General features: G+C 39.7%; 1 protein-coding gene and 1 long non-coding RNA gene across 3 annotated transcripts; both read left to right on the forward strand.

Annotated features, from left to right (window-relative positions):
• Nucleotides 1-42: 42 nt before the first annotated feature.
• Nucleotides 43-2884, forward strand: LOC141797152 (uncharacterized). Its single transcript, XR_012598925.1, has 3 exons — nucleotides 43-278; nucleotides 732-893; nucleotides 1357-2884. It is a non-coding gene; the product is annotated as an uncharacterized LOC141797152 (long non-coding RNA).
• A 258-nt stretch (nucleotides 2885-3142) lies between these two features.
• On the forward strand, nucleotides 3143-19058 carry c25h12orf75 (chromosome 25 C12orf75 homolog). Of its 2 annotated transcripts, XM_074677956.1 has the most exons (6): nucleotides 3159-5227; nucleotides 12168-12192; nucleotides 13594-13629; nucleotides 14011-14090; nucleotides 14645-14670; nucleotides 14790-19058. In XM_074677956.1, the coding sequence occupies exons 1-5, from the start codon at nucleotides 5185-5187 to the stop codon at nucleotides 14647-14649; spliced, it is 189 nt and encodes a 62-aa protein (XP_074534057.1). In that variant the 5' UTR covers nucleotides 3159-5184; the 3' UTR covers nucleotides 14650-14670; nucleotides 14790-19058. The 2 variants fall into 2 exon arrangements, 1 of the variants encoding a protein (XP_074534057.1); XR_012598900.1 differs by having other exon boundaries at nucleotides 3143-5227; nucleotides 14011-14670.
• The last annotated feature ends 5220 nt before the right edge of the window (nucleotides 19059-24278 follow it).

Here is a 24278-nt window from a genome sequence, read left to right on the forward strand (position 1 = left end):
AGCTCATCCACCGCTTGAGAATGGAGCATGGAACTGGTGAGTCTGAGCTCACCAACCTTAAAAACAAATGTAACCAGTGAACCTCAAATATCCTTTCCTTGGAAACAAAGTCCTCTTCTTTTTCTTCTTCTCCATAAAAAAGAGACGCTATTAATTTCCAAAGAGGCTTCGTCGGGTCGTTATGCTGCAACAAGCCGTTCAAAACATTGGTTTAGAGACCCCCTTTGCAATTTATTCACCAATAGTGACCCCGTGTGGAGAGTTTCAAAATTGCAGAGGTAAATAATTGCCTTGTTAATTGTGTTGTTGTAACTCTTGCAATGTGTCATAAGATTTCATGAGGCTTTTTGCGATCAGAAAACTTTTAATATTCATTAAAACTATAACAGAAGTGGTTTATATCTATAAGCTTTATATACACGATATGAAAATGTTAAACTGTTCTATTGTGTAGTAAAGACATTTTAACTTTTACAAAAGTGGACATTATCAAAAATTACATCAAGAAAAACTTAAGTTATAGAACAGGAAATCTTATATGTGGTTTATTTAAAGTTTATTGAATATATTGAAGCTAGAATCAGAAAATTATAGGCCTACCAACTTGATCTATGATCTTGAATATATCACCTTCAAAGTCAATAGACCCAATGTTTGTGAAATTCACTGTCGTAGTTCAATGGAGTTTTCACCTTGTCTTATTTTGTCTCGGTTATTTTGCCTTATTGCAGGCTGATCATATACTGTTGGAGCCACAGACTCTCTTGTTTACCTCACACCTCCTGAAGAGGCTGCTCATTTCTGAAAAAAAAAAAAAAAAAAAAAAACCCATCTCTTTCTCAAGAGATTCCAACGTGAAGTGAGCTGTAATGATGCTGTTGAACTCCTAAAGTGTAAGCTACTGTGACTGACAATGTTTTTTAATGTCATGTTTTCTCTTACACATTCATGTCAAATTTAGGTTGCACTCACCACATTTTAAATAATCACCAACAATTGTTTGATACAATGTGTAACTAATAAGAAAATTATGCTGACGCATGTAAAAAGGCATGGCTTTCTGCATGACACTTTCAAAGCAGTGTATTGAAAACTGCATGTCTTCATAGTGTGGCATACTCTAGCTCACCAAAGAAGACACATTCGACACTGTATCTTTCCAATGAATATGTGACCTTAATTGGAGATTGGAGCTATTATTTTTGCATAGTTTCACTCAAAAGGTGATTAAGCACATAATGTGACACTGTAGCTGTGATACTCCTCAATCCAATACATTTTATGTTCCTGGTAACAGTCTTATTAAACTCAAGATGGTCATGTCTTCTTGTTTTGTGTTGTGTCCTGATAATTTAGACCGGCAGTGACAAGCCACCTCATCAAGCTCCCCAGCAGCCTGAGCCGGAGCACATTCCTTCCTCCCCAGTGGACCTCAGCTGTTTAATTGGTAAAGTTGAGGCTCTAAATTAGATAAGGCCTTTCAGGACTGACTTTGGTAATTAATTGTGTTTGCTGGCTTGGCGAAGTCTGGCCTATAAAAAGAGAAGCTTGATGTCACTGGGACCAACCTGGATTAAACAAAGCAATGATTCAGCTGACCATGGAAATAAACTCTCAAGGGGAAGTGGGGAAAAAATGGCGGGGGTGCAGAATATTGTGACAGGGACTATACATTGCAGCCAACAACAAACATAATGTTTCTCTGTCTTACAAGTCAATTTCTTGCACTTAACAGTTTTTGGAAACTGGAGGCAACATATGTGGCCAAAGATTCTGCTACACTATAACATCAACATGCTAAAGTGCTAAAATGCTCACAGGGTTAAAGGCAGCAGGCATTGGTTACTGTAATGTCTTAAATCAGGATGCAAACACTTGTAATGTTGATACTGTTGTTTAGTTTTTGGTATTTTATTGTTGACGGAAGTCATTTATGTCTGACAAATTTCATTATCATCTATTTTGACAAAAACCAGCATATGGTTTATCACAAAAGGTCACTTACCAAAATCGTTCACCCAACTGAGCACATTAACCTCTGTGCAGGGTTAACACTTACAGATCTAGGAATTTGCCCTATTTTCATTGGGTCACTGTTGTTATGAAGTGGCCCTTAACAGAAGGACAAAGAAAAAAAACAGAAGTATCTTACTCCTTAAAACTGTTACATTTTAACAAAATAAAATTAAAGCTGAGCTAAAAATTCTGAGTCAATCTGTCTTCATCCTGGTGTAAATTTGAATTGACATTTCAAAATATCATGAGAAATTCAGATAAATGACAACAGCTGTGCTGGATTATCCAATTCATGGGGCTTAATGCAAAATACTAGAAAATGACCCTTCTTGTTCACTGATGCCTGGCTAATATCCATTCTCTGCTTTTCACCAAATAAAATATAACTGGTACTGAGCTGAAACTGAGCATAACTCCAACCAAAGACCCCTGACTGTGTGCTTGATTGGCGTGGAGCCGGAACTAACGAGTATGTTAGCCGTTTTGTAATAGCAGCCAAACCTTGTAAGTGCAAATACTCTCTGGCTGTGAGGTGATGCTTATTGCCCAGGACTCATCCGCTTTTGTCAGATGATGATTTAGCCTCTGGGAGCAACAGTCAAACATGCAGGGCTTCTGGTGTAGCCTGTAGTATTTGGAGGTTAGCCCAAAAAATCTCATCCTTAATCTGGTCATGTTTACACTCTGATTTGCAACTTGAAACACAGAATGGAGTTTGAGAGGAGAAACAGCCTCTAAAAGCTGCATTTACAGGCAGGTTTATGCTAATACAGAGATGGATAGTTGTCTGATGACAGATGATGGCTTCTCTTATTTTGCATTCCACTGAAATTGCTGAGAATCTAATGAGCAATACTCATTAAATGAAGAGAATATAAAACAAAAAAACGTTTATCCCAAAAAGAAAATGTAACTGTCATTTTTAGACTGTCGTGATGAATAGAAAGTATGACACAATATTTATTTTTGTAGGCTTCAGTGGAGTTCTCTGGGTTTTGTTATTACAAGTTTTTTATTTATTGATTTATTATTATTATTATTATTATTATTATTATTATTATTATTATTATTATTATTATTATTATTATTATTATTATTATTATTATTATTATTTACCTTTTTTGATAAAACAGCTGAAAAGAGACAGGAAACACAAGGTAGAAGAGAGTGAAGACTTACTGAAAAAGGTTCATGGCCAGGATTCAAACCAGCAACCACTGCATTGAGTGGTAGAGTCAGTTATCTCTCTGTCAGAGGATCACAAGCTTAATCCCAGGTCAGGGTTAGTTATATGGTAAAATAACTTTGAGAGGTCAGTCAATACTTTTGACTAAGTGTGTACTCAAATCCTAGGACCAATCAGTGTGTTTTTGCCATTGTGTAGTCTAGACATTACAAAGCTAAGTGAGCACCTGGTGTTGTTTTATATTTACTGTAACTGCACATATAAGCAAACAGAACACATGAACATTCACAAAACAAAAATAATGAAAACAGTCACAGTTGGAGACCAAGTCATTAGAAACCAAAGTTCTTGTCTGTGCAAAAGATGGAAATGTCAGAATTTGTGGAAACAAAGAGGAGGACCAAATTGCTAACTAAATATATTGTTTAAAAAATAACAATTAACAAACCATGAAACTGGACGTATCCAAAAGCTTCACTTTTTCCAGAGTGTTCAGAAAACATTGTCTTTACTGATGCAAAAATGCGGTTTCGTGTGGATTACAGGCTTGAACATATAAAAATAAATGTGGTTTCCCAGATACCCAGCTACATGTGGACATGGCCTACACTAGAAATCCTCCAAAGGAGAAGAATAACAGCAGGTGTGGGACAAGACACAGGGAACTAATGAGTGCAATCAAACAGGAGGAAAACACACAAGGGCGGGAGATGAAACTAATCCAGTCACACGTAGGATAAAAACTGCAAAATACAACAGAAAACATCCAAGACAAGAATTGTAAGACAGATATGATACACATACACACAACAAAAAGGGCAACACATGACAGGAAAAGGTTTCACCTTTCATGTTTGTTGGAGGGTAATCCATTAGAATGGAGTCCAATGTAAGTAATGTATGGGTAATCTTCTGACATATTTATTGATGAGATTATGTGTAATGTTACAGGATGTTATGAAAGTAAGCCAACATGTTTTAACTATGACTGCCCATAACAGGACCTGTTGAAGCCAGTTTAACTCTGAAGCACAAGAATAGAGAAGAAACTCTGGTTTGATTTCCTCTTCAAGGCCCTATCAGAACATTTTGTCTCAGAAAACTTCTCATCTTGACTCACTGCCAGACAGACTTCTTAAAAGATAACACCAAGGACCGAATGTGAGAATGAATTTCTCTTGTAGAGAGTGCTAATGTAATGCATCCTGCTGTGTAAGCTGCACTCATATCACTGCACTTATTCCAGCAGAAATCGGTATGACCATTGAATCAAGGGGAGGACGTGTGTCGTGATTCATGTGGCGTTTGACTCCTTGTTTGTGAAAAGACTTTCTGTTCTTTTATTGCTTGTTAAAAGCACAAACGGGCTCAATGTTTGAAGAAAACATAAACAAAAGTCACCTTTGTTTCAGCTCACAGAGACAGTTTAAGGATGTTACAGGATGACACAAACACATAGGCTGATGAATTGATACCTCTTAAATGCATTTATTTTTTCCACCTTTATGTAAAAAGAAGGCTCCCTATTGGCTGAGTCCAACCCCACCCTCCGCCTCCTTTCCCCGGTTTCCCAGGCAACCATGTCAGGGTGGAGGAAAAGAGCAAATCATATAAGGGTATAGCATCTCCCTCTCTCTCTCATTAACTCTGCTGTTGTGTGTGTGTGTTTCTGTGTGTGTGTGAGTGTGTGCCATGTATAAAAGCCTCTCTCTCCATGCTTTCACTTCGCTCTTGTAGCTCTCCATTGCATAGCAGGGAAGAGGGAGGCTGAAGAGACGAGAGGGGAGGGGGGGACACAACCAGAGGAAACCCCCATGTTACAGTGGGAGATGTTTGTCTGACCTTCCCTCATTTCTCCCTCCTTCTCTTTTTCTCCCCTATCTTTCCATGTGTTTGGGGTGTTCCTCTTTCCCTCCTTTCCCTCCTTCTGCTTCTCCTTAAACATCTCTGCTTTGCTTGGACGGTGGCTGCATCGATGCAAAATGGGTTGTGGCAATTCCTCAGCCACCAGCACCTCAGGAGGGGGTAAGTGATTCCACTGGAATCATGTGTGTAAATCTGTGTATGTTTGTGTTTGTGTGTGTTTTGTGAGAGGGAGTGAATGGGTAACACAGGGAAAAGAGTTGTCACTGTATCTGCAGAATGTAAATGAAGAGTGGCACGGTTATCCTTGCATTCAGTGTGCGTCCCCAGATGTGTCCATGTGTGTGTGGATTTCCAGTGTGTGTTTGTGATGCTTTTGATGTCATTTTTTCATTCATCAGTTTATAGACATGTAAAAATGTTCCTGCTAGTATTATAAAATATCTGTGAAGAGGTTTTTTTCTTCATTTAGTGCTCACCAGTTTGGGAGATGGAGGCTCTCACTCCGTTTAGTGTGTGTATACGTGTTTGCGCCTCCTCTGTCGATCCTGAAGGGTCTCCCATATGATGGCAAAGGACACCCCTGTAGTATCCCCAGAAATAGGCTTCTTTGACACATATAATGACTCTGGTTCTGTAATTACAACAATTACGCCTCTGCTTGTGAAGTAGATAGGTCACTTGTGATTTTTTTATGCGTGTGTTCTTTCTTTTTGTGGCTTTTGTGTCTCTGGTTTCCATGGATTTTTGGGATGAAAAGCAAGCAGTCTCAGTGGCATTTCACTGTCTTTTGTCTCCCCTCATGACTGTTGCTGGTTGTGCAGCTTTGAAATACTCCATCAATGGCCAGGTTTCATTCATAAAGCCAAGAGGACACATTAGAATGCAGAAAATATCACACACTTCTTGTTTTTTTTTACTGATGCCCATCCTGATTGTCCTCAGATAACACCTCTCAGTTGACTTAGGCTGCTACCTGTTTCAAATAACATGAAGCAAACCTCTGAGCACCAGTTAAATTAAGGTAATAATTAGATTAAAGTATTTGCAGGATTAGCTCAGCACACTGCCCATTAAAGCAATATGGTGTGTGTGTGTGCTTGCAGGTATCTCATCAGCGTTTTCCAGGCATGTTATTAAAGCTGCAGACAGCTACTGGGAAATGTTGTGTTCTACTTCAAATTTGATCTGCTTTGAGGCCACGCTGTTTGCAAACAACATCTTATGAGTTGTTTTTGCACATGAAGGACAACACAGCAGCTGTGTTCCTTTCACCGCATCGAGTCTTATTTGTGTTTTTCCCGTGTCTCAGAGGTCAATGTTCAGAACAGTATCAAAGACGCGTGACATGCTGTCACTTTGACAAATGTGCACGAGTGGCTGGGCCTATTTGTCCATACCTGCTGATACCACAGCGGAGTCACAAGGACACCGTTTTAATAACATTTTTTTGGGATACCACAGATTGATGCTCAGATTGTCTGTCAGTTCATTACAATGCTGGTTTTGTCATAATGTTGATACCCTGTTGTTTTGGGTTCCTGAGCTGCATACAGACATGTGACTAACAGTTGTAACCTTTTGAGAAGTGTGCAGAACACTGATGGAGTGTTGCTTCACCTCAAAATGGTTTACAAATGTACCCCATTGTATGTTTGTAAAGATGGATGATGTTTAAAAGCTCCTCTAGCTGCCCACAAGTAATGCCAAAAACACTCACCTCATGTTTTAGAAGCAATTGTCTGTCTATTAGGGATCAAATCTCAGAGCTGTGTGACATCTCAGTCCCTCCTCTAAACATGTGACTCAGTCAGCACATTTACATGCAGCTTCAGAAATTGGACCATGAGCTTAGTCAACACAAGATCGGACTATTCGAATGCATGTAAAAAGCTTAGCTAGACCAAGAATGGGCTAAGCATAGCATGATTGACACACATAGATAATGCGATTGCTGTCTGATTCAAAAGAACTTGGCAGGTCTTGGTACGCCTTGGTGTACAGCCCAAGCAAATTTTATAGGACCACTGCACTTTCACTTTTGGGAAGAGAAGGAATCAACCTTCATTCATGGATGGAAGAAAAACACAAAGCGGTGATTTGTTTAAGGAGCCGTTTACAGGACAACGGTTTTAGGGTGAAACGCAAAAGTTTTGTTGCGTTTCAGCCTCACGCATACACAGAAATGGCGTTTCAGCCGACCTAAAACACAAACTTTTGAAAACAGCCTCCAGAGTGGGATTTATCTGAAATGCTGCCGACACCATTGCCGTTTAAACAGTTAGCCACCGTTTTCAGTGGAAATGCTGACGTCACACTCCGCTCCGTGGGGGTGCATACAACAGGACAACAGTACCATTGTTACGATCGTCGTGAACTATCGTGTTGTGCTTTTGTTGCTCAATCTGCTGTATCTGCTGAGTGTCTTTCAACAAAATGTGCATCTGTTGCTCCACTTCTGCACTTAGTATTCACCAATACACCAGATGATTGGTTCAACTCTACTTTGGTTGAAATCTCCCAAAAGCGGCTTCTGGACAAGACAGTTACAGCGCCGACTACAGGCTTGGCATGCTTACTACAGCGTGTTCAGTCCCTTGGCGTTTCCTTGTAAATGCAGATTTTTTTCACTGCGTTGTAGCTTTTTCAGATGAAACGTTGGTGTGTAAACAGGGCCTAAACTAGACACAGCGTCAGCTACCGTTGCGCAGTGAGACGTTCTCAGCCAGAAGTCTGATTTTCTTTTCTGCATGTATACGCAGATCAGACTAGATCCCCTGCAGGGACTTTACAATTCAGCTGTGACCTTGGTCGGACAACTGGTACATGTAAACGTATGGACTGATGAAACATCCGACATCTTAAGACCAGTTCAGTTTGTATGATCACAGTCTGAAGAAAACACTAACAGTTTAAGAAAAAACAGGGACTCTTTCATAAGTATTTGTGATTTGCTCAGCTAAAGCAGTTCACACTGCCCTGCAGGAGTCACGTCCACTGACAGAGCAGTCAATCTTTGTGTCCATACCATCTCTATCCTTTAACATCAAAGTACAACTTCTCAGAATATGAGAAAGCAATATAATAAATAAAAGCTGACTATAATAACAGACATCATTGATTATAATGTTTGATCCATGTGCTGTTAACATGAAGGTGGCAAGCCTTGTGACTTATACTGGATTCAGACAGACTGACAGCTGACTACCCTTCTTTCAGACAGATAATCTGATCATAAAAAATCTGCAATGCATTTGGAGGTATGTGTGACCACAAGGTAGCTTTTTAGTGTTACATACACTGAGTATAGATGTTTAGTAAAGGAGTTAGAGAAACCTGTTTTTGCATTGTTCCTCCACACTCAGGAAACTATAAAGTCATTCAGAAAGCCTTTAAATCATGTCATAGAAGAAGAATGTGTAATTTCAAGCTGTAGTGACCGCCTCAGCACACTCTGTATCACATTGCTCATCCTTAGTCTTATTCACCCAGATGTGCACCCTTGGATATGAATGAGCTTTTGTCAGAGTTCTGAATAGGCCTCTGTGTGATGTGGTAGACTCTGACTGTGTCTGTGAAAGGAAACCTGGCATTACTGTTACAAGGATGAAATTGGCTATATTTCTGTGTAATGTAGATTCTCCACTTGTATAGTATTTTATGTTACTCTTACAGTGTCTCTTCAAGCCCCATTTCCACCGCGGTACTACGCAGTATAGCATGGAAAAAGCTATTTCAGAGCAGAATTGGAGCCTTTGTTGGCCCTGCTGTTATGGATACCATACTGTACCATCGAGCAGGAACTTAGATCATCCTCAGATTGTATGTGTTATGATCTCACATGACCTTAAATCAAAGTGCAGATAGACTGCCTGTGGCTCAGTGGAAAATGAGATGCTAGGGGACATGAAAGAATGTAACAGTGTTAGGATGAACACAACAGTTCTGATTGGAGGCACTTTACACACAGGGCTTTCACTTCGTTTGCAGTGTGTTCCCCGTGACCCCTCAGAGGGATGACTTCAAATGGGCAATTTTAATATTTCACAACTGTTGATGAATCCCAAATATGGCCGGAAGAACAAGTCAAATGCAGGGAGAACAAAGGCTGGGAGAACAAGTCGAACGCACCCTTCCCAACACTATGTGTGTTTATGAAGCAGCTGACAGCTCTCTGTCTGAAATGATGGAATTCTGTTACACCCCTAATTAGCAAACCCTAAAAACCCCTTCTTTCTTTCTTTCTTTCTTTCTTTCTTTCTTTCTTTCTTTCTTTCTTTCTTTCTTTCTGTCTGTCTATCTATCTATCTATCTATCTATCTATCTATCTATCTATCTATCTATCTATCTATCTATCTATCTATCTATCTATCTATCTATCTATCTATCTATCTATCTATCTATCTATCTCTGTGTTATTTGAGATACAATAATAATAATAAAAACAAATATAAATAAGGGCTGCGTGGTGGCGCAACAGCCAGGGCCACATCCTCACAGCCATCAAGTCACTGGTTTGATTCCCAGCTTGGCACAAGCTTGGCACAAACTGGAAATCAAACTGGTGGGAAAGGCCGGAGAGGCCGGTGGGCCTTCCTGTGTGGAGTTTGCATGTTGTCCCCCCAAGCGTGCGTAGGGATGGGTACCTTTCACATTTGAAATCATACGCTACTGATACCCGGTACTTGGCAATCAGTACAGGTACTCAAGGATACCAATTTTCAGTACTTTTTTGTGTTTATGTGGTAAAAAATATCAATTTGTTTGATAATAAAATGAATATTTTTTTTCAACTTAACATATTTATTCCCCAGTATGTAATCTTGCAATGCTGTGTTCATGTCCCGCCTACTCTTCCACTTTCTCAAACTCTTAAGGATGTATCGAGATACCTAAACATGGTACCTTATAATTCAATATAAATTTGTACCTGGTACTTTTGACAGAATTTGGTCGGTACCTATAAAAGTATCTTATTCGGTACCCATCCCTATGCTTGCGTGGGTTCTCTCCAGCTTCCTCCCACAGTCCAAAAACAAACTCATCAGGTTAATTGGTCACTCTTAATTGTCCATAGATGCGAGTGTGTGCATGAAAGGTTGTCTGTCTATATGTCAGCCCTGTGACTGACTGGCGACCAGTCCACGGTGTACCCTGCCTCTAACAGCTGGGATAGGCTCCAGCCACCCGCGACCGAGAACAGGATTAGCAGTTAAGAAAATGAATGAATGGATGAAATATAAATAAATGATATAAGTACGTGACTCCTAAGGAGTCCTTGGAAGTACTTAAAGAGTTTTTGCACTCACAAGATAGTATAAGTTATCAGGTCCTTGTGAAACAAAAGTGATAGTTCTGCTGCACAAATTTCCAAGTTGATATAAGCTTTTGAAAGGTTTGTATTTAAATCTTTCATGGACAGGATCCCAAAGCCTATTCTAAGAGAGAAGATGGTTTCTACTTTGTGAATCATGGTGGTATCTCTGCCTTTTTGAAGATAATGTAATTAAATTTCTTAGCCAAAGTGTGACTTCAAGAAGGCACTTTCGAAAGTTAAAGATGTATTTGAGGCAGGTGCTAGGGAATCGGTGCCTCCTAGATAATTGTTTGCACAGGGAAAAAAAAGAAAAAGCAGAACAGAGGATCAGTCAGACTGGCTGAGGAAAGAGTAAATTGTCTTTGGTGGTGACAATGACAAAGAGGTTTCAGATACCTGTTGCTGGAATCAGTTTCTGCAGCAGGGTGGCTGGCTCAGCCTCAGAGATGGAAAATGCTTCTAATCAGGACAGGACACCGATTGGGGAGCTTTTTTTTGGAGGAGTCCGACTGGGGGAACCCATGGACTGACCTTCAATGCCCTGAAAGGTGTTGATGTGTGTAATATTGCCTGGAAACAACTTGAGATCCTCTCAGTAGGGGTGTCAGTGTTGTTGGGCTGAACAAAGCTGGGACTGATTTTCTGTGTCCTCTGCCACCACACCCTGGGCAAACAGAATGAATGAATGAATTGTTTTTTGTGTTCTCTGTGGTTTTACAGGTTCTCTGAAGCAGAAATGTAGCTCTAAACAAAGTGGTATTGATTTTTGAATATTGAGGCTGACTTGTTGTCAAACAATGGTTGATAGATGCCAAGGCTGGGAGATGTGTAACCACTCTTTTATTTCATTTTAGTAAACTGACATAAGACCAAACATTTTTGATTAAAAAAATGAAAATTTGGGTCTGTGCTGAATTCAGTGTACACCGAAGTCTGTGATGTCAATCAGTTTTAAGTCTCACAGGCTTTCAGATTAGCAAATATGTCAAGATTTACTGGGGTTAGGTGGATCTGGTCAGTCAAAAGCAAACAGAGGAGAAGACATCTTGTGCGATTAAATTTAAGGTTAAATGTTTTCTAAATTATATAATCTGACATTTTACCCATTGCAATAACCAAGTTGGTGCAAATGCCGATTTACTTGAAACATACCGTGGATACCACATAGAAATATCTGAGGATCATAATTTGAATACATGTCAAGACAGCATATTCAAACCTTTTGCTGCAGAAGAGTTAAATACTGAGTGTGAACATATTCTATGTAAAATAAGGCTTGTACAGTTTCCTAGTTTTTCTAAGTGAAGAATCTTGTGGTTAGATAATGGTTATGTAATTTTGTTTATCTACATCTGGGCATAAATAATGGCAATCTGATGTAGACTCTGCTATTGTGAAACCTGGCATGATGCCTGTTATGACCTGCCCGATTTCATGGAGGAATGAAACTGACCACAGAAACTTGAAGAGTGCTTCCCCTGACATCTGAAATGTTGGTTAATGGTTAATTTCACAAAACAAGTCTTGATACACGAAGCCAGATGCTGTAAAGACAGATAATGAGTTTTAAAGTGTGACATTAAAGCCACTGCTGTTGTGTCTTTGTTAAGGCTGTAGTCTTCCCTTTCATTCTCTGGCTGTTCATTGAGAGCCTTTGTAAATCATGATTGTGAGGCCATGAGCTGAGAAAACTTTTTTTTAAACTTGAAATTTTTGTTGAGCATTTACTTTCCTCCAGTACTATTCACAGTGAAGCATAATTCTCATTTCTTCATTTGCTTTCAGGGCCAGCAGAAGCCTCCAAAGATGTGTGAGTACATCACTTCTTCCTTTCAAAGAATGCATGAAGTTTATTATGAGCAGTCTACAGGCTTTATGCATTCACACAACTTCACAAAAGAGCATTGTAGATCCATTTACACAGTGAACAAAGGTAAACATTTTGATTTTCTATTTTTTTATAGCTAAATAGCACAACAATAGTTTTATTCAACTTAAGATGTTGAAAAACACATTAATCATTTTACAGCTAAGTACTATAAAAGTCCATATAAGAAACTGATGAAACTTTCATAGTAACAATAAGTACATCAGTGCACACAAGCTCCTTTTGGTTTGTGTTGATTTTAGCTCCCCCTCTGGACAAAATAGCACCTAGTCTCTCTTAGCTGATCATTTCCTATATACCAATTGGTTATGTTTTGCAAAATAATGTTCTTCTCTACTTAAAAACACTCACTGCCAGTATTTGTGGAAAAAAAACCTGAAACTATTGTTCCATCCCAGCCCCAGAAAATCCATTTTTAAATTCAGTGAATTAGAAACCCGACCGGGAAACAGTCTCCACTGAGTCTTGTTTTGTTGAAACACTATTTCAGTGAGAATATGTTATTACTGACCAACGGTTATTCTGTCAATGTCATAAGACAAGATGTCAACCACCACTGAAGGCTAATGTCTGTTAGAGCTATAGGAGGGGCAGCATTTCTGGGAATCAGAGAGAGAGAGAGAGAGAGAGAGAGAGAGTGTGTGTGTGTGTGTCTGTGTGTGTGTGTTGCAAATGTATGTCTGTTTACCCATTGATAACCATCTGAGCCGTCACCAGCACAGGACCCACGAGAGCTGATAGCAGCACACTACTGACTCACTGAAACTAATCACAGCTTCCTGGGACTGTACCACACAGCAAAACACGTACGCACACACACACACACACACACACACACACACACACACACACACACACACACACACACATACACACACACACACACACACACACACACACACACACACACACACACACACACACACACACACACACACACACACACAAATTACTAGCTGTGCAACACAAAATTAAGGGAGTAATTCAATAACACACTCTAGAAGAGAAACCGTGAGTTAGATGGACCAGCTTTTAGTCAGACCACAAAAAGCAAACTAACAACAACATTAAAAAGGTGAGGTCATTGGAAACTAGCTGTTCAGTCGCTCGGTTTCATGTAAACAGGCAGGTAAGTGAAATTATTTGTTGTTCATAACTCCAGAAGCAGATCTAGCAATGTTCCCTGTAGGGCTAATTCTGCAGATCTTAAATGATTCTCAGCAACCTAATCACTCCTCTCCAGTCAGTCAGCGTTTCCTGAGTCCCATCAGTTGGTTAAGCTTTTGAAGTCCTGACCTGACCTGTGCTTCTTCTCTCAATCAGGGCAGAAGATCCCTTGGCGGACGATGAGAAAAGACGGTAATGAATCCCTATCAGTATTTAAATGCTTTATAATGTATGTGGCAGATACGGTTACATGTCTCACTGAGAAAAGCAGATGTATTAAGTATAGTGTTATGTGTCAGATGGTGCTGCAGCCAAATTAAACAAAAAAACACAAAGTACTTGAAGAAGTGATGTCTCTTGCCATGCTGCAAGAAAGAGTCATGAGCTGATTTCCTTATGTGTGGGTTTTATGTCCCGATTCCCTTTTATGTTGTCCCTAATAGCTCAACACATGTGACTGACCACATTCAGAGACATAATACAGCAGTTAAATGTAACATAAAGTGCATTTTCTAAAAGGAGAACTGAAATGTTATGTCATGTAATCACTACAATGTTCTCCTCTTCTCTTAGGAACTATGGTGGGGTATACGTAGGTCTACCTGCAGACCTGACCACAGTGGCTGCCAGTCAGTCTAAGTCCACACGTAAAGGTAAACACCTATAAATAATCTCAGTGCTGCTGCACAGACATCCCAAAATTATCATGTTGGAGTGAAACAGCTGAGACCAGGGAGAGGAAATGATCCCTGGTGGCTGAGCCATCACTCCATGAAATTTCATGGCTGCCTGCAGCACTCTTGGTTTTATTTGACCTTTATTTTGACTGAATCTTAATGAGAAACCTCCACTGTACTGTTACAGTACGGCTGCACTGAGGTGTGTGCGGAGAGATGTGGTTCACAGCCTTTCATCTGAATGAAAGAAGGAAAAGATGTTAAAGAGTTTGGTTGTTTTGTTTCCTTTGGGCTGGGCTGTTACTGAGTGGACTTTTCTCCCCTTAAGAGTTGTATTTTCACTCAAATAAGAAAACTGTTAACAAGTACAAACGAAGACATACTTTCTCTGCCCTGATGAACTTGGTAACTTGCACATGGGAGGAGTAGGTGGATATTTTTAAGACAAAAACTTCTGAACTAAAGCTTTTTATAACAAAAGAAATCTTTTAACAACCTGCAATGAATTTTGGTTTTACCTCCTTTTCCAGATTAGCAGCCACTGAATGGAGTTCAGGTACTGTAAGTTCCCTGTTCAGCTATTAACACGATGATCTCTGTGATTGTTCCTCTAAAATGAACATCAGATCAAAAGAGCCACATAAAAGCTTGAAAGCCCATTCTTTGTTTCCACAGGATCCTGTAGTTTTATTCACCCAGGGACTCTCACACTACTGAAAGCTGTCTCAGGCTGTAACACTCTTTGAGCTGAGATGTGGACAGCTTGCCTTGGCTCTGAGGACACTCCTTGGAGTCGTGGGTGGCGCAGTGGCGCAGGGATGCGGAGTGGAGGTCTCAAGACAGCATCTATCATCACTCTTAACTTTGCAAAAAAACCAAGATGGGCATCAGAGCGGACAAGCAGCCAACCTGGGACTGGCAGCCACGGATTTTGTGACAGCCATCTTGGCTTCTCAGTCACAGTGCTGGATCGTCGCCTTTCTTTCTCAGGAGGAGACAGTAGACTGAGCCAACTCTGTAACTAACTGTCCTGGACTTACGCACATTCCCAGCAGCCCCCTGCAATAATAATCACTGCTCAGTTGTGTCTCTGAGACATCATCAATGATTCATCGTGAGGCTGAGACAGAAAGATGGAGAAAGAGAGAAAGCGAACTCTTAGAGTTCTCCAAAAAGCAGCTTTTTTTCTGTTTGTCCTCAAAAGCCTCAGATGTGTCAGCGTGTACCTGGTATCAGCCCTTAACTTGTGCCCAAGACTTGTTATGAAATGTCATCATATGGCTCATGATACTCTCTCATGCTCTCTCTGTAGCCTGAGCTTTTTCTCTTGAGTCACTCTTACTCTAAGTATCTGAGTAAATCACACAACTAATCAAATGACTCTCTGAAAAAGTTTGTTTCCTACAACACAAATGTGACATTGCGTGAAACTGAGAAAAACTATATAAATCTATATAAAGTTGCCAAAAGACATATGAAGAAAACATATTAAACACCCCAGGAATGATAGAGGAGGTGATTCTTTGACCCGGCCATATTAATTGTTATGGTTGATTGTAATCCCAGATTTTGTCATTTTATACATAATGTATCAAACTATTGTGAATGTTGCTCTTATCTACGTGAGTCATTTAGTAAACATAGGGCTATTTTGTTTTATTTTATTGTTAACAAACCCCATAAAAGACTAAAGCCAACTGTGTTTCAGTGTGAGACAAAACCCTCGTCAGGTCCTAAATGTATTGGTGCTAACAAAGCTTTCAGCCATATCACATGTGCCCCTCTGGCTAGTGGAGTTGATCAGATTATAATATATATGGGAGCACAGTAAGAAATGCTTTCAGGCTGCTTGGGAGTGTGGTTTCAAGTTTGTTTGTCCCTACAGAAGATCCAAATCTATGTGGGGAAAAAGTCAAGGCTTAAATTTAGTAGCGTCAGTTTTTAGTAATGTCTTTTTCACAGGAGTGGAACGAATTATTGAATTCTGTCTTCAGCTGTAGATTCAGACACCTTGTGCATTTATCAGTGTTGTCAGTTTCTGAGTCCAAGGCACCAGAGGAGCGCCCTGTCATAGAAGGCTGTTATTTTACCCCAACCATTGAGATCATTTTTTCTATTTTACTTATACTATTGCATTTGATGAGGGGAAAAAAATACACAAAACTTTCGTTAAGGAAGTATACAAAGTGAATGTCATGGGTGCCTCACTATGGCTAATTTTACAAACCCCATCTCTGGTTTGTCTCTCAAAATGAAAAAAAAATCCTTGAATATTGATTTTAAAATACTGCACTACTTAAAATCATACAGTGGAATCAGTGTATGCAATAAAATGTGGGACTTCAACAAAGATGAAGAGTGGTATTAAAAAACATTATATTCCCACCAGGCTGATAACCTGGTCTAATCAACCAAAATCAAAACACATAGAAGAGTTTTGAAGATATAGTGTCTGTAGAGTGTAAACTGAAAGAAATGAATGCATAGAAAATGCAAATTAGAGTAGATGAAATTAGAAATCTGCCTCATGGCCACTCTCATCTTTCTTTTGATGCCAGGTTCCTCCTTTTGTTCACTGTATCATCACAGATTGGTTTAATCGCGGTGTCTGCCAGACTTCTCAGCTGGAGTATTGATGCAGGGTGAAACTTCATTGATATCAAAGACACGACTATCAAGTGGCTTTGTGAAGTGGCCACTAAAACAAATTGCAGTTGCTCATATATATACCAGCTTGCTCAAAATGGGAATGAGCATTATTGAGAGGAATTATCTGTCTGACCAATCACTGGAGCTCTTTTCGCCCAGCTTGAAAAAAATGGCAGTTTCAGCCTGTAACTTTACCTAAAGGAAAAAATGAGGTTCAGGCAGGTTCTAGCTGTTACATGGCTGGTAGAAAGGACACATTCATGGAACATATTAAATATATTGAGTTCTTGAAGGGGCATGTCACCCTGTGCAGCAGTGTGACTCATTTCTGTGCTTTAGTTTGAGGTCTGTAGGGCAGAGGAATAACCTTCATTACACTTCAGCTATAGCAGCTAAATCTATATCTGTCAGTAGGACCAATTTGTCCTTTGTTTCCATAGGATTTGTTGACAATAAAAACAATTTACACTTCACCAACCTCATTATTGTACTCCTTAAAGAAAGACAGCTCAGTGGTCAGTCAGGTCAAAGGTCATTTCTTATCCAGACCCTTGACGGTCCTCTTTTCTGATGAATGTACAGCATCTTCCAATCACCAGGACCTTAGAGGAGAATGGAAGTAGGCCAACTCCAGACACTTGAGATTCAAGAGATGTTCTTTCCGTTCAACACAAAACACTTCTCTCTCTCTCTCTCTCTCTCTCTCTCTCTCTCTCTCTCTCTCTCTGTGTGTGTGTGTGTGTGTGTGTGTGTGTGTGTGTGTGTGTGTGTGTGTGTGTGTGAGAGAGAGAGAGAGAGAAACAGAGAGAGAAAGAGATCTAGAGAGTAGTACTGACTGACCAACTGCTTTGAAATAAGGGTTTTTTTCACCATGCCTGAAAACAAGCTTACAGTTGACTGACTGTTTTCTTTAAGCACTGTCATTACCTGTCACGTCATCACCAGAGGGTTGTGTCTTTTAATTGTAAGCTATCGTCAGCTCATGGTGCGACATTTTCACAGCTCACCTGTCACAGTGGCTGAAATGTTTATTTTGTACTGTGTAGCTTACGGATTATTACACAAAAATTCAGTTTGCCTTCAGCACTGTAGCGCCATTTTGATCAAAAACCCACTAGAGACGTCATATTTATGGTGTCTCTTTTCCTTGAGGTCCGCATCCTTTCCCTGCTGCTGCCTCAGTTTCCCTGCGTGAGTCCTCACCGGAGGCCTTTGGCTTTGACAGCGTGTTGTGCCGCCTGTCTCTTCCTCTTTTGTCAACCCCTCTTTGCCCTTTGTGGTTGTTCTTTCTGTGTATGATGAATGTCATTGCCTTTGCCCTATTCGATTAGTCCATCAGGGACAATAGGGCAGAAGGTGCATGAATAACACAGTCTGAGGTGAAGCCCTCTGCATTGAAACGCCATCATGGCACATGATTTGATATTTGTAAAAAATTGTGTCAGGCAGTACGTGAGCTGAATGTAGTGGGGGTGAGTTAAGCAGATTGATATATCCCACATTTTGTAAGAGAAGTTTGATTGTTCTGGGAATACACATATGTTCGTTTTGATCTGAGAAAGGAACAGGTTGATACCACTTTTATGACTCCCAAATGTAAAGTCACATGGAGCAGCTGGTTAGCTAAGTTTTGCACTTAGGCTAAAATAAGAGCAAAAGAGATATTCTAGATTTTTTTATGGAAATTCAATCCCAGCTTACGTAATTTTGGGAATGCTTTGGTTCTCATTGGGGAAAATATATGTTCAAAGAAGAAAAAAATAGGAGTCTTGGTTACTGTTGTTTTTCTCTTTTAGCCATGAAGGTACAAAAAAATTAGGATGCTCAGAATGGATTTTGTGTGTCTTGTATAGTGGTTCTTTAAAAAAAAGCCAAACCTTTCCCCTAATATTTGAGTTCGTTTTTTATTTATTTATTTATTTACACTTACAGCTAGTCACAGTAAAATATACCCTGGGTGGTCATTACAACGACTGTATAACTCTCAGTGCCACTTGAAAATGTTGACCATTGTGTCTTGTTACAGATAAAGAGGTGATGACTCAGTTTGTGGTGTTCTTCATGGATGTTTTACAGTGTAAACCAGGATAAACTGTCTGTTGTCTCTGCCTCAAATGTTTTGTCATGGCTGTCAATCACCCAACAGTCTCTATCTGTCAAACTGGCTTATCATGATTGTCGAACTATTCAACAATGTTTTACAAATGAGAAGAAAAGAAACACTTGTCTGTCCCTGCCAACCTCATCCATGATCATCTCATTTAATTATTTATGATTAAAGACTTTTATATTGTCCGTGCAGCTGTGGTTACTGATTGTGGTTCTTTGATGAAATATATCCGCCCTTTGGGATCAATAATCCTGAGTCTCGAGAGATTACACGTGTCTTTTTGGAGGGCACTGCAGACACAATCAAGTGAGGATTTGTTTGAGGAAAACATTTGTCATTATTGAACAAAGGGGGCATTTCTTTTTGTCACTAGCAACATTATCCATCACAGTTTGTCTCTGTAATTGACTGCTTTGGGAGCTCAAAGAGGGGAGGGAAGGATGAGCAGGTGGGTGGGTGGGTGGAGGAGGAATATTAACTCCACTGCACAGCAGTGGTTTAAGCCCCTGCAGTGATCCCACGTCATGTTATACAGTAGGTACAGTACGGGCTGGTATATAAGGAGCTCATGTCACACTGAGCAGGATGAAATGCAGCATCTCTAATAAGTCACCATGGGACTTTTCTGGAAAACCACAGAAAGCATCAACAGCAGGGGAAGGCAGCTAACAGGATCTGAAGCCCTGGATATAAAAAGGCCTAATCCTGGTCACTCCTTCGAAGCAATACTTCACCATAACCACTGCTGTCCTTCACTTATCCTCATAGGAAAAACAGCAGGCAAGCTAATTTTACTGCAGACCAGACCAGATCAAGTCTGACACTTATTTTAGCTCTTTTTCAAAGAGTCTGATGGAAGCACCTTTGTACTCTTACTGAGATTTTTTCATCACTTTGCCATTAGAGGGCCTGCTTTTATGTGCACTATTAGATGTGTTATTCTGCCTGCAGAGCACTGATCAGCTGTTTGGGTCTGTGGGCTTCAAACTGACCGAAATACAACCAAACACAACAGAATGTATTATCCTAACACAGCTGTTGACATGCTATTTCCTGCAGACACACATATAATCATAATAATAACAATAAATTTTATTTGTATTGCCTTTTACATCAAAAGATCTCAAAGGGCTACCAGTTAAAAAGAGAAAAGCAAAAAACAACAACAACAACAACAAAAAATTAAGCAGAAAAGGGCAGTTAAAAAGATCTAAAACAGCAACAACTAAGAAGAACCAAAATATAAATATGGACACCTTTATGAGCCAGAGTGTATACAGTAAAGGCAAACGAAAAGGGAGGAGAAACATCTGTGAAAGGAGAGCAGGAGAGATCCCAAGTTACCTAGCGGTGCAGGTAGTAAATGTGAGCTTATGCCCCAGAAAAGTATGTGATGGTATGAGTGGGCCTGGTGATATCTTTGATCTTTGGGACACCAGGGGAGCTGAACAGGAGTGTGTCTTCATTGTAAGTCCACATGCTTACATACAGGGCGCAGTGTGAGCTGCTGAATTGAATGAGCTGAAATAAACACCACAGACCTTACTGTGTCTGGTGGATGATCTTTGGTATTTGGTGCTCAAGATAATACAAAATTTGGATGCAAATAAATCAATGAATAAAATATACAACATATCAGTGACACGTGGGCTAAACCTTAGCAATGAATAGGTGGTCTGTAAACTGCATGCAGAATAACAAAGGGGCCTGGCTGCAAACCTCCAACATCAGGCCCTGACCTCTGCAGACCTCCACAGCAGTAATCTAAAAACTGGCATACGTGCAAAACCTGGTGTAAAGACCTGATTTTCAAATATATATATATATATATGTTGCATTCCTTTCTTTGTTCACATTTGTAAATTTGTGTTGCGCCTGCAAATAGTGCAAAAAGAAAGTGCTTCCTGTGAGAAAGAGGTGAAAAAAATTATCATTAGAGCTCACACAGAAAGTGAGATGGGTCAGAGTTGTTCTTAATGGCAGTTTTGTACTAAAAGGGTCCAGTTGACTGGCATCCATTGTGGCCAGTACAAATCTGTGTATCTGCAATACTGAAATATCCCTCTATAGTAGTATGCAGAATACTGAAAAATAAAGTCATGGGCTTATTTCTTTAAAGACTGTTCCAAAAATTTCCACAACAAACATGGGACTCCCTCAAGTGAATGTGACCAGTGTTCTTCACATTATACACAGATACTATCTTTGTGTGTGTGTGTGTGTGTGTGTGTGTGTGTGTGTGTGTGTGTGTGTGTGTGTGTGTGTGTGTGTGTGTGTGTGTGTGTGTGTGTGTGTGTGTGTGTGTGTGTGTGTATTTGGCACACACACGTGTTTGACTGTAAGGGGGACGTGATGGAGAGCAGGTCCTTAATCAGATCATCTGTGCGTCTGGCCCATGGAGACATCACAGCTGCTTTTTTTCTAGGTCAACATTAGTTTTTCCCCTTGATCTGCACACAAGGCTGTGTCTCTACCTCACATAAAGACTAGTTCACTCATTCAGGTGTATGAGGGATGATAAAGATTACTAGTAACTACTGATTACCAACAGTAGTTGGTAGGAGATTAAGACAGATATAAGATACTATTATACTCAAAACACAATATGTCTGGTTGAATTTTCCTTGAATTTACTTTGCACAATGATACAAAAAAGCATATGAAAAAAGTAAAAGTCTTGAGTTTTTCTTTATCCGATATCCATCAATTTCTTTCTTCCTTTTTTTTTCTTCAAAGAAAAAAGGTAGAATAAAATCTGAACGTAATGTCTTTTTACCTGCTGAGGTTTTGGGTTGGCAGTTAAAGGTTTATGACATTGCCTAACAATTGTCTAGACACTGGCAGCAACCACAAGACAAAGACTATAATGTAAGACATTGCATTTACTGTGTTATAGGAGTCTGTCTCCACACATCATCCCTGCAAAGCGAGAAAGAAAGCTCCAAGATGAATGAATTATGTGCAATACTTAGCTGTAACTCCACTTATCACCAGTAGATGTCCCTGCAGCACAGTCCAAGCTAGCCAAGGCGCCTGCTGAAATATGCAGGAGAAACACAGGCCAAGTCAAGACGATGTCCATATTCACTCTGACTCCATACCCTACTCTCAAGATCTATGCAATTTCTTTAAGGTTTTTAGAGTAATCAAAAGGTCCAAGACAGCCAGCAGCTCTCCAAACTCCTCAAGATGTGTAAAGCCAGGGGGCTGCACTAATCCTTGGTGCCACTGCTGCTAATCTTGCCACAGAACTGCTACACAGTGCTAATCACTGTTTTGGTGGAAAAACCTTGCCAGCTTTTCCATAGTAATCAGACCACTTAGCAGCCCCTGTGTGCTCACTCTGAGTTTACAGCCAATGTCAGTCTCAATCGAGGACCCACTTTATGGTTTTCACAATAATGAGGCAGAAAACTGGAAATGGGCGCTTTCACTGTCCAGTATGTCTGATGGTTACTTATCAAACCTTATACTGAGTAAAAAAAGGGAAAGGAACATTGATAAAAAAATGTTCACAAAAATGTTTGCCTATGCCTTAAATTATCATATAATAACTATAAGTATCGGCTCGGAAATACATGATGGGACCCTGTGATTAATTTCACCTGTGTTTGTTTTTCTGACTCATGTTAGTGGCTACTTTTGGACACTCAAATGTTTTCTGTATTCACTACTTGATGTTTGGTTTGTTGGTATACGTTTTTTTTATGAACAATTAGTGAACAGATTGAGCAATATTTTTGTAACTGAATCAAGTTCCCCTTACTTATTTCACAATTAATTTTTAACGTATGAAATCTGTAAAACTCTTAGGCTTATAATGTGTTTGCGATGGATGTCTAGTTAAGGCACAAAAATTCATTAAGTTGTTTGTATTTCTTTTCTCTCAATACAAACACCAAAAATATGTTTGTAATTGCAATACTCATGGCAAAATTTGAACTTTGAACCAAATGCTGTGTTTAATAGTCAAAGTCTAGTAAATGCCATTCCAAATAGCACCACATGATTGTGCACCATTTTTTTTTGTCCTTGTGATGCAGTGAAATAGATCCTGGAAGTGTTGCCAAAAGATTTAGAGCTCCCCCTATTGACTGGCTGCAGTACAGTTCTTAAATCCTGCCTATCTATGTGTTATCTATAGTGTTAACCTTCTTGCTTTGATGTCTGGACATCAACTTGGGTTAACTCCTGCACACACTCAACAAATTAGCAGAGGGTAATAATCACATCTGGGATGCTAGCTTAGGTTTTAAGTAGCTGCAGTTTTATTTCTTTACAGGTACACACTGGGTCTTTACAGTCATATGATATGGTTTCACCATACATCTGCCCCTCTCTTCTCACTCTACAGCTCTCGCTAATTACCCACTCCAAAAAACAACACCCCCACGTCTTCCTCTCTCATCTAGGTAGCCTACACATCATACTCACGTACACAGCCATTCACAAAAAGGTATACGCCGCTCGTACAACAATAGCCGGTAAACAGAGTGGACAGTGTGGGTCTGCCTTTAACCATAGAAGTGAGATAACATCCATTTTCTAGTCTATGGTGTTAAGAGTTGAGTTTATTATAAGCCAAGTAGAATTTTCTCAAACATACTTTTGGTTGCTATGGTTAGTTCTAGGGGTGCACAGATCACTACTTTCTGGCCCATCACGATCACAGATCTTAAAAAAGCCTGATCTGCCGATACCGATTAGGGCCAATAACGATTTTTGTGCTTTATTTTTTTTATAACTGACAGCCTATACCTTCAATGTTCCAACCTTATTTTATTGAAAATCATTGAACAATACCTGTGAAACAATAAAATCTTTATGTTTTAACTTAACCAATAAAGTGTCCTCAGCTTTAGGTCTCCCGGTCTTCCCTGAGGTATATAAGATCAGTTTTACATGTACGAATGGGCTGATCACCGATCCCCCAAAATTAAGGAAAATGGCACAGATTGGCCGGCCGATCTGGTTAGTTCTTGGCGTGTTGATTCGTGGCGAAGTAATCTGTTAACAAAGGCTCCTCCAGTATGCTTTTGTAACACTATAAGAATAGAGAATGAACAAATAGAAAAAGCACAGCGAATACTGATATAAGAGTCCATGAGCATGTGTGCTTTAGATCAACACAAAAGTCTGTCCTACCGAAACTCACCTGAGAGATTTTTTATGTTTTCTGTAAGTCAGATGTGTGTTTTAGTCGGAGGGAAACGGTGTGAAGAGAGCACCATTCCCTTAATTATGACTGTAAATGTAGAAGTGAAACACAGAAAACCCTGAGTATGTTAAAAAAAATCCAAATCAGTACAGGTTACAAGAGGACTATCCTTGAAACTCTAACTCTTTCCAGAGTTTCTTTGAATGCTCTTCTGCTCCTCTTACTCTCTTATCTCAGGCTGAGTCTT

Source organism: Halichoeres trimaculatus, unplaced genomic scaffold (assembly GCF_033239565.1).
Source record: "Halichoeres trimaculatus isolate MK-OKI-2021-1 unplaced genomic scaffold, fHalTri1.1 fHalTri1_scaffold_10, whole genome shotgun sequence".
Taxonomy (NCBI): Eukaryota; Metazoa; Chordata; class Actinopteri; order Labriformes; family Labridae; genus Halichoeres; species Halichoeres trimaculatus.